Source organism: Scyliorhinus canicula, chromosome 2 (assembly GCF_902713615.1).
Source record: "Scyliorhinus canicula chromosome 2, sScyCan1.1, whole genome shotgun sequence".
NCBI classification, from domain to species: domain Eukaryota; kingdom Metazoa; phylum Chordata; class Chondrichthyes; order Carcharhiniformes; family Scyliorhinidae; genus Scyliorhinus; species Scyliorhinus canicula.
In genome coordinates this window covers 260,009,350-260,027,516 of record NC_052147.1, presented here as the reverse complement: position 1 = coordinate 260,027,516, position 18,167 = coordinate 260,009,350, and the positions used below count along the sequence as shown (strand labels likewise).

At 52.9% G+C, this 18,167-nt stretch overlaps 1 protein-coding gene across 1 annotated transcript in view; it reads right to left on the bottom strand.

The window, feature by feature from the left end:
* The window catches only part of LOC119962323 (histidine-rich protein PFHRP-II-like), a 31,364-nt gene that overhangs the window by 12,048 nt on the left and 1,149 nt on the right, over positions 1 to 18,167 (bottom strand). The window contains exon 2 of the mRNA XM_038790304.1: positions 10,331 to 11,393. Within this exon, the coding sequence (XP_038646232.1) occupies positions 10,331 to 11,393 (1,063 nt within the window). The remainder of the gene's footprint in view (positions 1 to 10,330; positions 11,394 to 18,167) is intronic.

The following is an 18,167-nucleotide window of genomic DNA, read 5'->3' as shown; positions in this document are numbered from 1 at the left end:
ACCGAGTTCACCAGCGAATACAACTCAAGAAGACCAGATTTTAAGAAGATCGATTGCCAAGGTGGGCCTGAAGCAGCCAGAAGCAAGATCTTTTTTCCTTTCTGTAAAGAAAGTGTTTGCAGCTTTTAAAAGAAAAAATATAATAATAAAAATAACTTAACCTGAAAAAGTGGTTATTAGCTTACTTCACTTCCTTAATAACGCAGGACCCAGGACATCGATGCTATTAAGGGGTAAGTAGGTAAAATTCTTCGGTGAAGGTATGGGTTATACCGGGGGATAACTTGAAAAGATAGTTTGACCTGAATAGCACCCACAGAAGCCTGCACTGGAGTCAGGGAGTGAGAATCCCTGTTCACCATTTAGAATATCAACCTTTTTTTTGGTATAGGGGGAATTCTAAGAATAGTGGTGAGTTTTAACTTCACCCACATCGTCCCAATTGGGACCGTATACACTTACCAGCACCACTAACCTCCCCTCCAGTGCCCCTGTCACAATCACATATCTACCCCCCTGATCTGCCACCACCTTCTCCATCTGGAAGCGTACCCTTTTGCTGACCATTACTGCTACCCCTCGAACACTTCCGTCAAATCCAGAGTGAAACACCTGACTAACCCAGCCCTTTTTAAGTCTCACCTGGTCCTTTATCCTCAGGTGAGTCTCCTGCAGCATTGCTACTTCGGCTTTCAAACTTTTAAGATGCACAAGCACCCTTGACATCTTGACCGGACCTCCTTACCCCCACACGTTCCACGTGACAATCCTAACTGGGGGTCTCTCACCAGCACCCCCCCCCCCCACCCTTCTTATCCACCATCATCATACCACCGGGCCCTGCCGCATGAGCCTGACCCGCCCCATCCATTAATAACATCGAACCCCTTCCCCTCCTCCCAAAATCCCACCCCCTACATTTCCTCCCCCCCCACCTCACTCGCCTCGTAGGCCCATCGAAATTTGCTAACCAGGCTCCAATGTCCGCAGCCCTCCTCTCACCTCACCTCCATTCACGAGCCGACTTTAGTCTCCCCCGCCAAGGTATACCGTCCCCTCTCACCCAGTCCCAGAGAAAGAAAAACCAAAAACATACAATTCAGTAAAATAAGATATAACCGTCGCAACACAGAATGCCAATCACCCCAACCAATAACTTAAACTCTGTAACAATGTGAAGTGAAGTAAATTACAATACACATCAGTAAAAAGAAAGTTATAACATTTAAACATTTTCCAGCTCCCCAATCACAGTCCACAGTCTCTCTTCCAGCTCTGCTCCTCATGTCTGTCCCAAGCCTTCTGCCCTCACGAACGCCTTAGCCGCCTCCGCTGTCTCAAAATAAAAGCCTTTGGCGTTATACGTCACCCTCAGCTTCGCCGGGTATACCATACCAAATCGCACCCCCTTTTTGTACAGTGCTGCCTTCACTCGCCCGAACGCCGCTCGTTTTTTTGCCAACTCCACCGTCAAGTCCTGGTAAATCCAAACTCCAGCACAACCCCACTGCACCTCGCGTTTCTGCTTTGCCCAGCTTAACACCTTCTCCTTCAATCAGTACTTATGGAAGCAGATAATTACTGCTCTTGGCGGCTCATTCACTTTGGGCTTCGGCCTTAATGACCGATGAGCTCGGTCCAGCTCGTACCGGGAGGGGATCTCACCCTCCCCATCAACTCCGCCAACTTCTTAGCGAAGTACTCTGTTGGCCTTGGGCCCTCTGTCCCTTCGGGCAAGCCCACAATTCTCAGATAGTGCCGCCTCGAGCGGTTCTCCAAGTCCTCGAGCTTTGCTCGGAGTCCTCTGTTGACCTCCACCACCCTCTGCAGTTCGTCCCCCCATCGAGGTGAACTGGTCGCTGTGCTGCGATCGGCCTCCTCCACTTCCTTCATCTTCTCATCCTGCTCTCTCACCTCGGCCGACGACTTTGCCACAGCTACCCTCACCGGGGCGATTCCCTCCTCCACCAATAACTTCAATGCGACCGCCATCTCCTTCCTCAAAGCCTCCATGTGCCTCGCAAACTGCTTTTCCAGCTCCACCGCCATCACCTTGGTCATCTTCTCCACCGTAAGCAGTGCGGCCCGACCATGCGGTCTGGCATCCGCCATCTTGTCAGCACTTTTGCTGGTCCTCTCATTCAACGGCGAGCCTGCGTTTCCTTCCTTCTTCGACGCTGCTTTTCGCATCTTTTGACGACTTATTATTTTTCCTTTTTTTTCACCCTTCTTTCCTTCTTCAATCTTTTTTTTATAGAAAAACAAAAAATTTTTCCTTGATAAAAAGAAAAAAAAACTTTCACCAAGTTTCTTTAAAACTTCTTTCTCTTTTTTGTATTCCTCCAGACTTTCCCTGGGACCGGACTTCAGTCTTCTTACAATATTCTAGGCGGGAGCCACCCGATGTGGGACATCTCACCTCCATCGCGCCCTGGCTTCGGGCCTGTCGCCTCGACCTCCGTTTGGCTCCGCCCCGCTGCTCCGACATCCGCGCACGTTGGGCCCAACGCCTCAGCACCAGCCGCCTGAAACCCGTGTGGGGTTCCTCGCCAGTTCTCAAACCCGCCCTGCTTGATGCCTTGGACGGCCCCAAAGGCTGACAATAATCGGGGGGGGGGGGGGGGGGGGGGGGGGGGGGGGGGGGGGGGGGGGGGGAGCGAAGAATCGGGGAAACCCCCAAAAGTGCTGCAAATAGTCAATAGTTACTTCCCTTAACACTTCCTATTCATACTTCTTCGATTAAACCTTTCTCATCATATCAGTCCAACGGATCTGACCATCATGCTTTGGTGCGACGATTATATTTTGTTCTTTTTCTATGTCTCTGAGTTGATTGTTGCAGGCTGAATTTCCAAAGTGAGTGGTGCATTTTTACCTCTGCATTCCTGTAGCTGTCTCTAGCACTGTGGTAGTTGTTATGTTTGTGTTATGACCATGGTAATGATGAACACAGAACATCTAGTGCTTTAACTAGAAAGATGATTTATTAACAAACACGTGGAAAGCTAACTAACAAACTATAATACAGGCGATGGCTACTAAATGAATTCAGTGGATTCTCCTGAAGCTACTCTTGGTGCGACTATCCTCTTGTGAAACTTACTACCAACTGTTGGGTGTCTTAAGTCATATGGTAGATGTCTATCGCCACCTGCTGGACAGAGGTTGTACCTATAACTATATACATTGCTAAACAACTCTATACGTTAATATGTACATGCATTTCACCACAGTAGTGTTTTCCAGGGGTCCCCTTTAGCTCACTTATCTAGACAGCTGGTTGGTGATGCCAGCAGTGCAGGTTCAGCTCCCATAGCAGCTGCGGTTATTCATGAAAGCCCTGCCTTCTCAAACTTGCCCCTCGCCTGAGGTGTGGTGATCCTCAGGATAGATCATCACCAGTCAGCTCGCCCCCTCAAAGGGGAAAGCAGCCTATGGCCATCTGGGACTATGGCGACTTCATCGTTACCTAGTATTTTCCAGGCACCATCTACCCGACAGCTTCTTAAATCTGTCTGTGGCTTAATGTTCAAATGCGCCTCCTTTTTCTGCCACGCCTCCTCTGTCTTCGCTCTCCTTGCTGCTGTCACCATGACTTGAGAACCCCTCAAACTCAAGCCCCCTGCACTGGCTAAAACACTGCATTCCTGATTTATGACCTGGTACTTGCTGTCCACGAGCGTGGTGGAAGGAGAGATGATCAATGATTTCATAAGGAAATTGGATGGGCACTTGCAGGAAATAAACTTGCAAGGCTAAGAGATCGAGTGAGGGAGTGGGATTGGATAGGATACTCTGCGGAGAGCCGGTAGAGGTTTGATGTGCTAAATGACCTCCTTTCATGCCTTAAATGAATCTCTGGGTTGGTTTCTTCAGATGGCAGAGCTTCGCCCCAGTCATTTAACGTTCAGCTGGGCACTAATTGGCTTGGGCGAGACATCCTCTCTCATCTGCGTAGGGAATCCAGCCAATCAAATAGTCCGCAATGTAATCCTAGTAGCACCAAAATCAAGTGGTGCCTGCTGCTGGGATTACAGCCAGCCCCCAAAGAAGAGAATTTAAAGGAGACCAGACTGAAGGTAAGTCTGGGCTATAGCTGGCAGATCCGACGAAGGGGCATGAAGAGGTTGCAGGGCTGAGTCTGAAAAGCCGGAGGGGAGAGGGTTAAAGGGGCATTTGACTATGTGGGACGCCTCCGGTGGGCACAAGGAACTTCCAAAGGAGGTACACGTTACCCCACCCACCCTCCATAAAATGGGGGGCAGGTCAGGCATGGGCAGGTGGGAGACAGGAAGACCACACACTACATTTTACGAGTCCAATGTCTTCAAACCTGCTGCTGTGTGTTCATAATATTCCACCCAAGGCTCTATGAAAAAGTTCAAAGTCTAAACTTCTTCCAGTGCTTTCGGCACTTTGAAAGTTACTGGCACAAAGGATGAAAGTTAAGATTGGTTGGAATGACAGCTGATTGTAAACTTATTGGCTGAGTTATTCCATCAACTCGTTGAAAAAGTATCAGCAGGGAGACACCACAAAACTAAATCACTTTTTTCTTTGAAAATCCAACAAACTGAAACCAGAACAAATTAACCAAATCTCTCAAAGGGTATTTTGAAAAAGCTTTCATCTACCATTTCCCTTTTTCACACAGAAGCACTAACAATATTGATAACATCAGCACATTAAAAAGAATAGCTAAACCTTTGTACAAATGTGGCATTTAGCTTCAGAAGTGCGCGCAAAATGTTTTGCCTCTGGAGAACCACCCTCACACTGCGCTCCCCCGTCCCCGTCCCTGCCCCACCTCCCATTGAGACCTGGGATTTGAATTCTATCTCAGTCTAGGAGCTGAAACTTTCATCTGAAGTTTGAAGAGTTGGGTGAGTTCCAGCACTGTCTGAGCAATAGTTGAATGAAAGACATACACTATGGAAATCAGCGGTGTCTCTGTAGGTCACACCCTGCTACATTTATTTGATCAATATAATTGACAACATTTATCACAACTTTCTAATTATGTCTGTGTACGCTCACCATACAAACTGCCATTGAGTACCAGAGGGAAGTGGATAAAATGAGTGTGATATTAGAGTATGAACGTTTGACAGTCCGTATGAAGTTCGTTTGTCGACCATATTTCTTCCACACAAAAGGAATTGCTGTGTTGCAGGCTGTTTTCAAAGTGGGTGGCACATTCTTACCCCTGAGGTAGCATTAAGCCTTCGTACTGTAATATCATACAACAAACAAAAAGTGTATTGTACTCTTTGCAGACACTTTCATTTCTTAACTCTGTTGTGTGTAGAAAATATTCCAATGACTTTTTTATGAGCGTAGAGTCCTTTAAAGTTTATATTTGGGACAGATCCTATTTTTTAACATAAACAATCCGATCTACAGTGGGAAAAGTTTGATTGAACATGCAATCAGAATAATTATTCTTTAAATACTCTGAGGGAGAGCTTTTAGTAGGCGTTGAAATCTTTTAAATTAAATATCTCATGCTTCAGGTTAAAAGTCACACTGAGCTGTTATTGCTTAATGTTACTGCTAACACATCATTCAAGACCTTGTTTCTTCTTGCCTGTCTACACCTAATTTGCTTTACAATAATGACAGTAATTTTACTAATTTCACTGGATAGGGTGAGGTTAGCAACAGTAAATGGGATGCTAATGTTTTTAATTGAAAAGCAATTGTGAATTCCTGAGATCTGCAATGCAAAACAACACCAAGGTCGAAGAGAAAAGCGCAAAGATAAAATGAATTAAAAACAGATCAGGAAGTTCAGGATACCATGCAAGGATTTTAAAGTCCTGGGGCTGGATTCTCCGAAAACCGGCGCGATGGCCGGGACACGGCACCAAACCGGCGTGGATCACTCCAAACACGCCCCCCCCCCCAAACATCGCAAAGTTTCCGGGCCTGAATGGGCTAGCAGCGGCATGACGCCATTCGCGACGGCATCACCCGCCGTGGACGCGCCGCGTACGCTGCGTGGCGTCACAGCACAAAAGACGCCCCCCCCCCGGAAGATCCACTAAGATAGACGCCCACCGCGCAGCCCCGAGGTTCCAGGAGCGCAGCATCGAGGCTCTCCTGGACTCAGTAGAGGAGAGGAGGGAGGGCCCTGTACCCTGGACATGGCCGCAGGGTTTCCCCACGCCTCAGCTGGCACCTGTGGAGGGAGGTGGCGTTAGCGTTGTGGCTGTGACATCAAGGACAGGCACCCAGTGCCAGAAGAAGGTGAACGACCTCGTCAGGGCAGCCAGGGTGAATACCACCTCCCCGGTGTGCGGCACACCCCCAGGTGCAACCAACCCTAATGCTAACCCAACCCTAATGTGCTGCGCACCTCTGCCAATATACACGCAACCGCTGGCGTGCATTCATATACCTGTCTAACACTGTTGCTCTTTACCCCTGCCACCCACCGACCCCCCCCCCCCCCCCCCCCCCCCACAGGAGAAGCGTGCAGGGAGCGTGAGAGGACTGGAGGGGGCCCAGCTTATGAGAGACCACTCACCGTCCATGAGGAAAGGGCCCTGGAACAGGCAGGCGGACCTGAGGACCGGGAGGTTGCCGATGCAGAGGTCAGGGGCCCGCCAGAAAGTGAGCCATCCATGGCCCGTCCCATTCCCTCATGTCTCCACTCCCCATATCCCCCCTCCCCAAATCCCCCTCCCCATATCCCCCATATCCCCCTTTCCCATATCCCCCATACCCCCCTCCCCCATATCCCCCATATCTCCCTCCCTCATATCCCCCTCTCCCATATCCCCATATCCCCCCTCTCCCATATCCCCCTCCCCATATCCCCCCTCCCCCATATCCCCCTCCCCATATCCCCCTCCCCATAACCCCCATATCCCCCTCTCCCATATCCCCCTCCCCATATCCCCCCTCCCCATATCCCCTTCCCCATATCCCCCTCCCCCATATTCCCCCCTCCCAACCTCCCCCATATCCTCACTCCCCCATATCCCCCACCCCATATCCCCCTCTCCATACCCCCTCCCCATATCCACCCTCCCCATATCCCCCTCCCCCATATCCCCCCTTTCCCCATGTCCCCATTTCCCCCCCTCCCCCATATCCCCCTCCCCATATCCCCCATATCCCCCTCCCCTATATCCCCCTCCCCATGTCCCCATTTTCCCCCTCCCCCATATCCCCTCTCCCTCATACCCCCCTCCCCATATCCTCCCTCCACCATATCCCCCCTCCCCAGAACCCCCATATCCCCCTCCCCCATATCCCCCTCCCATATCCTCCCTCCCCCATATCCCCCTCCCCAGAACCCCCATATCCCCCCTCCCCCATATCCCTCCTCTCTCATATCCCCCCTCCTCCATATCCCCCATATCACCCGATCACCGCCTGTGTGTCTAACCATGCATGCTGTATTGTATATAGCAGGACCAAACGTCAAGCCACCCATCCACGTGGATGCCGACCACAGGCAGGACGCCCCAGGGCGGCCACGAGTGAGGGAGAGACCCGGCCCCTCTGGCATGCGACGCACGCAGGACGCCCCAGGACGGCCACGAGAGAGGGAGAGACCCGGAGCAACAGGGAGACACCGCCCCCGTCTCGTGCGGGTGCGGCGACGCAGGCGTGTGACACCCAGCGACGAGGGGAGTAGCCACAGGCCCCCGTCGCAGCCGAGCCAGGACACCAATACCCAGGACAGCCCTCCTCAGGACACCGACACACATGACACCGAAATAAAGGACACTGACCCACAGTGGATGGGTGGAGACGAACCGCCACCCCAGAGTACCATGGACTCGGACTCTGATGATGCACACATCACAACGCCACTGCTGTCTCCAACACCCTCCGCCATCGCAGAGACACTCACCTCGGTTGGGCACTTTAGTGATGAGGCTTCTGGTACACTCACTGGTGTGCACAACACAGCCGTACCGGTACAGCAGGTGGAGGTAGGAGCAGCAGAGGGACTGGGAGGTCGGACGGCACCCTGGCGCAAGCAAACATCAGCCGCCCATAGACACGATGCAGCCACCAAACCTGGGACGAAGGAAGAGGATGACGGCTGGCTTGCAGCAGCTGCAGACGCAGGTGGAGGAGTGCGCCCGGTGCAGGAGCTGGGAGTGGTGCCGGTCATTCGTGCCACCCAGGCCAAAACCGTACGGGTGGCGTCCGCGGAACGGTGGAGGAAATGGGCGTGACGGTGTCAGACATGGGGAGCAGGATGCGAGGCCTGGGGCGTTCCGTGAAGGCAGCGTGTGTGGCCCAGGACATGGCTTCCCTCTCACAGGAAGCCATGAGCCAGAGCCAGCGGCAGATGGCAGAGGTGCTCAATGCCGTGACCCAGTCTCAGCAGGCCATGGCCCAGTCTCAGCAGGTCATCGTGGAGGGCATCGGCGCCATTGCCCATGTGCTAGCTGGTGTCGCATGGTCACAGACAGGGATGGGCAACTCTCTGAGCTCCATGGCTGCAAACCAGCAGACCCTTGTCGATACCAGGGTGGGCCTGCAGGACTGGCAGTGCCAGGTGTCGGGGGGGCATAGGATGACTGGTCCGTTTGCACCCCCAACCCATGTAGAGGCCCGGATGGCCATCGGGCACTCCGAGGGAGGAGGAGGTGCTGGCGCCCGTCCCGGGTCCCCCTGTAGGGGAGGTCCCGGAACGCTGCAGCCTCTCAGACTCCCCCCCCCTTCCGTCCCAGGTGCATCTGGTGGGCAACGGGCAGGACAGGCTGGCAGCTCGCCATCCCAGTCGCCCGAGCCGCAGCCTGGCCCATCTAGGCCGGGCCGCCTCAGGAAACGACGGCCAAAGGGATCCCGAGTCACAGGACAGGAATCACAGGAGTCCACCTCCAGTTCCGCTGTACCATCTGGGGAACCACCTAGGCATAGTCAAAGGGCCAGGAAGGCCAAACAATTAGACACTGAGTTGAGGGTGGTACTGTGGCCATGGGTCAGACATTGTCCAACGATGTAGAGCCAGGGGCTCATTGCAGAGCGTGTCTTCATCATCCTCCATGGCCTGCAATAGACAGGCTTCCACCGGTGGCCGTGTGAGCCTGACCCATCGTGCCGCAGGTGGATCTGCAATGGAGGGGTGGCGTGCATGTGGGTGGGGTGGGTGTGGTTGGTCGGTGGGTGAGGGGGAAGTTAGAGTGTTGGTGCTGGGTGGGTGACGGGGGGGGTGAGGCTGGTCTGATGTTGCCATGGTGTGCAGTATGTGGCCATACTCGCAGATTCCCACGCCCCCTAGTCAATGAACTGGGCGGCTATCAGCCTGTCCCATGCCCGCTGGCCCAGCCGGTAACGGTGGGCAGCCACCCGCCCATGTCAAGCCCGCCTGCCCTGACCATTGCCCTCATCCCCCTCATCTGCAGAGGACTGCGCCTCTTCCTGCTGCTCCTCCCCTCCCCACTCCTCTGCCTGCGGCACATCGCCCCTCTGCTGGGCTATGTTGTGCAGGACGCAGCACACCACAATGATGTGGCCGACCCTATCTGGCAGGTACTGGAGGGCCACCCCAGAGAGGTCCAGCCACCTGAAACACATTTTGAGCATGCCAAAGCACCTCTCTATCATACCCCTTGTTGCTGCATGGGCATCGTTGTAGCTGTTCTCCGCGTCACTCTGTGGCCTCCGTAAAGGCGCCATCAGCCACGACCGCAACGGGTAACCCGTCGCCCAGCAACCAGCCCCTCAGCCGGGGGGGGCGTCCCACGAACATGCCGGGGATGTAAGACCGTGACAATACGTATGAACACTTCCCGGGTACGGGGCGCGGACGTGCAGGATAATCATGCGGTGGTCGCAGACCACCTGGAGGTTCATGGAATAGGCCCCCTCCCTATTGGTGAACACGGCCCTGTTATCCGCAGGTGGCCGCATGGCGACGTGCATCCCATCGATCGTGCCCTGGACCATGGGAAAACCGGCCACGGCAGAGAAGCCCACGGCCCGGGCATCCTGGCTAGCCCGGTCCACAGGGAACTGGATGTAGCGATCCGCAATGGCATAAAGGGCGTCAGTCACTGCCCGGATGCACCGGTGCACCGATGACCGTAACCTTGACGGACACGGGCAGAGGGTGTCCTCCCCCAGTGCCACGCGGTACAAGTTGTGCCAGCAGCTTGCAGATGTGTGCCACAGTTTCCCGGCTCATCCGGAGTCTCCTCCTGCATTCCCGGTCCGTGAGGTCCTGGTATGATGAATGGGGCCGGTACACACGGGGCCTCCTCCGGCATCTCGGCATCCTCCTCCCTCTCCTCGTGCTCCTTCTCCTCTTCGTGCTCCCCCTGCTCCTCCTCCTCTTCGTCCTGTCGGGTGGGTGGCCCACCAGCCTTGGCAGCTGCCGCCTGCCCCTCTGCAGCATGCCCCTCTGCAGCATGCTCCTCTGTGACATGCTCCTCTGCGACATGCTCCTCTGCGGCATGCCCCTCTGCGGCATGCCCCTCTGCAGCATGCTCCTCTGTGACATGCTCCTCTGTGACATGCTCCTCTGTGGCATGCTCCTCTGCGGCATGCTCCTCTGCGACATGCTCCTCTGCAGCATGCTCCTCTGCAGCATGCTCCTCTGCGACATGCTCCTCTGCGGCATGCTCCTCTGCGACATGCTCCTCTGTGACATGCTCCTCTGCAGCATGCTCCTCTGCGGCATGCTCCTCTGTGACATGCTCCTCTGCAGCATGCTCCTCTGTGACATGCTCCTCTGCGGCATGCTCCTCTGTGGCATGCTCCTCTGCGACATGCTCCTCTGCGGCATGCTCCTCTGCGACATGCTCCTCTGTGACATGCTCCTCTGCGACATGCTCCTCTGCGACATGCTCCTCTGTGACATGCTCCTCTGCAGCATGCTCCTCTGCGGCATGCTCCTCTGCGACATGCTCCTCTGCAGCATGCTCCTCTGCGACATGCTCCTCTGCGACATGCTCCTCTGTGACATGCTCCTCTGCGACATGCTCCTCTGCGACATGCTCCTCTGTGACATGCTCCTCTGCAGCATGCTCCTCTGCGGCATGCTCCTCTGCGACATGCTCCTCTGCAGCTTGCTCCTCTGCGACATGCTCCTCTGCGACATGCTCCTCTGTGACATGCTCCTCTGCGACATGTTCCTCTGCGGCATGCTCCTCTGCGACATGCTCCTCTGCAGCATGCTCCTCTGCGGCATGCTCCTCTGCGACATGCTCCTCTGCAGCATGCTCCTCTGCGACATGCTCCTCTGTGACATGCTCCTCTGCAGCATGCTCCTCTGCAGCATGCTCCTCTGCAGCATGCTCCTCTGCGACATGCTCCTCTGTGACATGCTCCTCTGTAGCATGCTCCTCTGCAGCATGCTCCTCTGCGGCATGCTCCTCTGCGGCAGCCTGCACCGCCTCTCTGCCACGTTCCTGCTCCTCCTCCTCCACGACAACATGTAGAATAGCGGCTGATCAGAAAATATGACGGCCTGCGGGGGGTTTGGGGGGGAGGGGGAACGACAACATGTCATCATTGCCCGTACCCGCCGCACCCTTGCCCCGACAGCCAGGTGCAATGGGCTGCATGGGCGCGACTGTTGGAGGATGGCACCTGAAAGGCAGACAACCTCCCTTGCCCCCACTCCCCGGCACTCACCCCCCCCCCTCCCCGGCACTCTCCCACCCCCCTCCCCGGCACTCGCACTCAACCCCCCTCCCCGGCACTAGCTCTCTCCCCTCCTCCTCGGCACTCTCCCCCCCTCCCCGGCACACTCCCCCCCTCCCCGGCACTCACCCCCCCTCCCCGGCACTCCACTCTCCCCCCCTCCCAGGCACTCCACTCCCCCCCCCCGGCACTCGTTCTCTCCCCCCCCTCCCTGGCACTCACACTCACCCCCCCCTCCCCGGCACTCGCTCTCTCCCCCCCTCCCCGGCACTCTCCCCCCTCCCCGGCACTCTCCCCCCCTCCCCGGCACTCTCCCCCCCTCCCCGCACTCCCCCCCCCCCCCCGGCGCTCGCTCTCTCCCCCCTCCCCGGCACTCTCTCCCCCCCCCCCCTCAGCACTCGCTCTCTCCCCCCCTCCCCGGCACTCCCCTCCCTCCCCGGCACCCTCACCCCCGCCCCGGCACTCACCCCCACTCCCCGGCACTCAGCCCCCTCCCCGGCAGTCCACTCTCCCCCCCCCCCCCCCGGCACTCGCTCTCATCCCCCCTCCCTGGCACTCTCCCCTCCCTCCCCGGTACTCTCCCCCCCCTCCCCGGTAACTCTCCCCCCCTCCCCGGTACTCTCCCCCCCCCCCCGCACTCGCTCCTCTCCCCACCTCCCCGCACTCGCTCTCTCCCCTCCTCCTCGGCACTCGCTCTCTCCCCCCTCCCCGGCACTCCTCCCCCCCCCCTCCCCGGTACTCTCCCCCCCCCCCTCCCCGGCACTCTCCCCCCCCCCCCTCCCGGCACTCGCACTCCCCCCCCCCCCCCCCCCCCGGCACTCAGCCCCCCTCCCCGGCACTCGCTCTCTCCCCCCCTCCCCGGCACTCTCCCCCCCCCCTCCCCGGCACTCCTCCCCCCCCCCCGGCACTCGCACTCCCCCCCCCTCCCCGGCACTCACCCCCCCTCCTTGGCACTCGCTCTCTCCCCTCCTCCTCGGCACTCGCTCTCTCCCCCCCTCCCCGGCACTCTCCCCCACTCCCCGGCACTCACCCACCCTCCCCAGCACTACCCCCCCCCCCTCCCCGGCACTCACCCCCCCTCCCCGGCACTTGCTCTCTACCCCCCTCCCCGCACCCCCCTCCCCTACACACACAGACTGCGGCCACGCCGTCACTTCTCCTGTGGCCACCCCCAGCACCATGACCTACCTCCACGCTGCACGGCGTCAACCATTAGCACTGGTCCGGCCCATCCGGCCGGGAGAATATGGGCAGCATCGGGGTCATAGTGTCGCGCTGGCATGTACAGTAAACACCGTTGGTATATCATTAGCGGGGCTGACCCCGTATTCTCCGGGGCCTCCCCAATTCTCTGCCTCCACTGGGGGAAATTCCAGCCGGCAAAGTTCACTTAGACCATAAGACATAGGAGCAGAGTTAGGCCACTCGGCCCATCGAGTCTGCTCCGCCATTCAATAACTTGTGCTTTCAAAAATTGTGAAACCAGCTCCTTGGCTGCCAATGGGGTGAGAAGAGGTACGGAAAGTGTCCAACATCACCATAGTGTGCTGACAGTTGTGCCACTGGCTAGGGGCTTCTGCTAGGGCTGGGGGTAATAGTGGTTGTGGCCAGGAGATGGTCTGTGGGGTTGGGGTGGACGGGCATGGAACACTATTGCCGCAGCTGCGCATGCTGCTGACTGCCCACTGCAAACTTAGCCCATGGGTCGTATAGGTCCCCCCCCCAGGCCACCCCCTAGGTGCCCTCTTGCCCCAGCTGACCCATCAATGGGATGAGCGTGTTTCAGTGCAACCAGTGCCATCTTGTTGGCTGGGATCGTGTGTGTGGGGAGTGAAGTGTGTATATGCAGCTGCAGCTTGTCAGCCATCGAGTGTCAATCACGGACCAGATGAATCAGACACCATTTTTCATTGGAATCGGTCGTGTTCCACGTGATGCCGGTGCTAGCCCCTCAACGGTTGCTGAATCAGTCCAGGTGCGGTACCAGCTTTGGTGTCGTAGAAGTCCACAAACGCTACCCCAGCGTCAACATTTAGTCTCAGGAACGGAGAATCCGCCAGAAAACTTCTACTTACTTTTAATAAAAGGTGGCGGAACAGAGTCACAGGTCTGCTAATTAGTTTTTGCCAACAAGCAAATAACATTATTAAACATAAAAAATTGGATTACAGTACAATGCTCCTTTACTCCCCCCTTAACTTAACAAATACACACAGATTTAAAGATTAACATGGATTACAATGTGCATCTTAAACTACAATGGTCTCATTAACACAATAAGTCCATTTTAAGCACACAAGATGACTGTGGTCAAATACACTCTCTTTTTTGTTCTCATGTTAGTGACTATGGTTTTTGCCTCAGAATCCCCCAGATGGATGCCACATGAGAGTTTTTAAACTTCACTCGCAAAACACACTTTGAAACCTTCTCCCATAATAACGCTTAGTTTAGGTGGTTTGCATTCTGAAATCTGAAATAGCTTCTTCCCCACCGTTACCACTCTCCTGAATGGCCCTCTTATGGACTGAACTGACCTCGCTTTGCATCTTCTCTACAATTGTAGCATTATATTCCGTCTGCTTCACCCGATGTCCATGCCTATGTATTTAGAAGTTTAGAACAGTACAGCACAGAACAGGCCCTTCGGCCCTCGATGTTGTGCCGAGCAATGATCACCCTACTCAAACTCACGTATCCACCCTATACCCGTAACCCAACAACCCCCCCTTAACCTTACTTTTTAGGACACTACGGGCAATTTAGCATGGCCAATCCACCTAACCCGCACATCTTTGGACTGTGGGAGGAAACCGGAGCACCCGGAGGAAACCCACGCACGCACAGGGAGGATGTGCAGACTCCACACAGGCAGTGACCCAGCCGGGAATCGAACCTGGGACCCTGGAGCTGTGAAGCATTGATGCTAACCACTATGCTACCGTGCTCCCCCTAAACATTTACATTGTGTATTTATCATATGTCCTATGTTTTTCATCTATGGAACGATCTGCCTGGACTGTACGCAGAACAATGTTTTTCACTGTACCTCAGTGCACGCGACAATAAATCTCAATCTAAATAGAGATCAGCAAGTAAACTTTGTTCAGTCAGTAATTATTCTCATTATTTTTATTTGCTGTTAAATAGGAAAGGGAAAAAAATATCATTGGACGAGCATCCGAATTATGAGCAGGAATAGGCCACCCTGCCCCTCGAGCCTGCTCAATATTCAATAAGAAAATGGTGATATGATTTTAACCTCAACCCCAGGTTCCTGCCCACTCAATTGTCCAAACTGTTTTTTTTGTTATTTAGCTATTAAACAGGCGATACATTTGATGGCTCATGATTATTTATATTTCAAATATAGCATGAGGAGTTCCCATTGCTTTGAAAGTATAGTTCAAATCTGTACAAACATTCAACATATTTTTTGCTCATAGGAATATATGAAGAGGTTTTATCCATTTCTACTGGTGAACATAACCTGACAATAAAACCAATGATGACATCTGGGATTCATCCTGTTGGATTCATGCCTCACAGGTTCTATCACTTTAATCAGTGGGAACTCCCCCCCCCCCCCCCCCCCCCCCCCCCCACCCCCCCACACCTTTTAGAGGTAATGGATAACACTAGGACGTAATATCATAAGTTCATAAGGAACAGGAACAGGAGTAGGGCACTCGGCCCATTGAGCCCACCCTGCCATTCGGCATTATCATGGCTGATCCGATTGTTGCCTTAATTCCATTTTCCTGCCAGTCGCCCCTAACCCTGAGCTTCCTTGTGAACTGTTATGTTTCTAGCTGACGTTATTACTGGACTCTCAGGTCCCAGAGTGGAACCTCAGGTCAATAGACCATAATGTTTATTTTTTGCTTAGAGACATGGATGAACAGACTTGCAGGACTGCCGATTAACATTTAACAAAATGATAAAACCTTCATTAAACAAGGAAAGGTTAGCTATAATACGCTGTATACAGATTTGTAAGGCGGACACTCGTCACAAAATATATCTGAAACTTTACACAGTCCATGTAAACCAACAGGCCAACTGTGGTCAGACACACCACACTCTGACACCAGGTGGCAGATGCCACCCAATATGGCTCCTGTGGATGTATCATGAAATTCCCCCAGATGCTCATCACCCTGTGAGCCAACTGGTCTCACTGGAACTCTGACTTTCACACAAGAATTTCCACAGGGCGTTATTCAGCTTCTTCTTCTTTGTTCTGTCAAATTAACTGTCTTCCTGAGACATTCTTGTGTTCTCTTATCCAGGTTTCTGGAATTTCCTCCTGTTGACTTGGAAAATCTGCTCTCTGCAGATCCCTGTCTTGTGTCCAGCTTCTTCTGGCACTAGCTTACAATTAACTCAAAAGTTATTTCTCTCCAAGGTTGCTGAGCAACAGCCTAGTTTTTCTGTAAACCCTGGTTGCTTTTATGTCCTAAACCCTCAACCATGCATGCACCTGAACCAAACTGAAGGCATTAACCCTTTCAAATACAAAAACACAAAATCTTTTATTTTTTTTAAATAAATTTAGATTACCCAATTATTTTTTCCAATTAAGGGGCAATTTAGTGTGTCCAATCCACCTACTCTGCACATTTTTGGGTTGTGGGGCGAAACCCACGCAGACACGGGGAGAATGTGCAAACTCCACACGGACAGTGACCCAGAACCGGGATCGAACCTGGGACCACAGCGCCGTGAGGCAGCTGTGCTAACCACTAGGCCACCGTGCTGCCCTCAAAAACACAAAATTAAACATACTTAAAAGCTGTATCCTGTTTCTAATGTCCACCGGTACAGATTATTAAAACTAGCTCTATTTCTTCACATGATGAAAAAGTTGTCTAACTCAGCCTTGATATATTCAATCATTCCAGACTCCACAGGTCTCCATGGAAGAGAATTCCAAACACTAACGACACTCTGAGAGGAAATTCCTTCTTAAATGGGAGACCCCTCATTTTTAGACTGTGTCCCCAAGTTCTATATTCCTCCTCAAAGGGAAACATCCCTGTCATATCAACTGTATCAAACCCTCTCAAAATTTTATATTTCAATTAGATACATTGGTTTAAAAAGTACTTCTGTGTCTTTGTGTGTGAGTATGCGTGTCTTTTGTGTATACGTGTGTCTTTGTTTATATGTGCTTGTGTGTGTGTCTTTGTGTGTGTATCTGAGTGTGTGTGAATTTGTGTCATTGTGTGTGTATGTATGTCATTGTGTGTGTTTATATATTGGGCTATATGTCTTTCTGTGTGCATGTGTGTTTGCGTGTGTGCGTGTCTATCGGTCTGCATGTGTTTATGTCTGTATGTGTGTCTGCATATGTGTTTTGCGTGTGTGTATGTCTGTGAGTATGTGTCTCTGTGCCTTTGTGTGTGTCTGTGTGTGAGTATCTGTGTGTGAGTTTGTGTCAGCGTGTGTGTGCGTATGTGTTTGTGTGCATGCATGTCTCTGTTTATGAGTTTGTGTGTGCATATGTGTGTGTCTGTGTGTCGGTGTGTGTGTGTCTTTGTTAAAATTCAGTTCGACTAAAAGATGCCTTGTAGCAGGACATTTGTGAGGAAGCCGAAATGCATTAAGCATATGTTAAGTGGCGGAAATGATCTTGAATGTTCAGAAGTTATGCCTGTATAAGGTACTGGAAATCCTAACTGTTTAATCCAAATGAATTTTTGGAAAATCCTTAGCCTTTAAAATCTAATTACAGGCATTATGCCAGATTCGGCAGCTGTAGCAAGACTTCTACCTCACAAGGACGCCCATTCAACTAATACAGCTCGAAAGTGAATAGCCTGCAGCATGGAGATATGATTACATAATCACAGAATACAAATCAGATAACTTCAGAGTTGCATGCAGGGAAAGTATTAGATTCAGATTTTCCAACAAAATCTACAATAATCAGTCATTTATAGAGGTTGCAATCTAAATCTTAAAAGAGAACCAAGGAGGGAAATGTTTTTGAAGTTCGGCTGTTTGGTTCCTCTGTGGTTTGCAAATGATGTCACCTTACCAACATTTAAAAAAAGGTGGGTAGGAAAAACGGAGGATTGTCCACACTAATATTGACTGCAGTAGCGAGCCTGGATTACCCATCTGCAGCTACATCATCTCCTGAAGGAGGCCAAAACCAGAGTCAAACCTAGAACCAGTGAGGAAAGAGAAAATGGTGTAGAAAATTGCTCTCCATCCTCATCATGAGATTGGAGCCAGTCCTGATGATTACATGGTCCATATGTTACCTGCAAAGCCATTTATCTTCCCAATAATACGATTTCTGTACCGGTCAAGAATTGGCCCAAACTGGATGGGTTTCAATTTGATGAGATTTGTTCTAATTGCCACATCAGACTGGTGGAAAAGGTTTGGCTGGATTCCCAGGTGTTTCTCGGTGGCTTTGCTGACGGTGGAATTCTATACTTCCACCGCTTGTCAATGGGATTTCCGATTGAAGCCACTCCACACTGCCGGGAAACACCTCGGTGGGGATGCACTTAACGGCAGGAATAGAGGATCCCAAC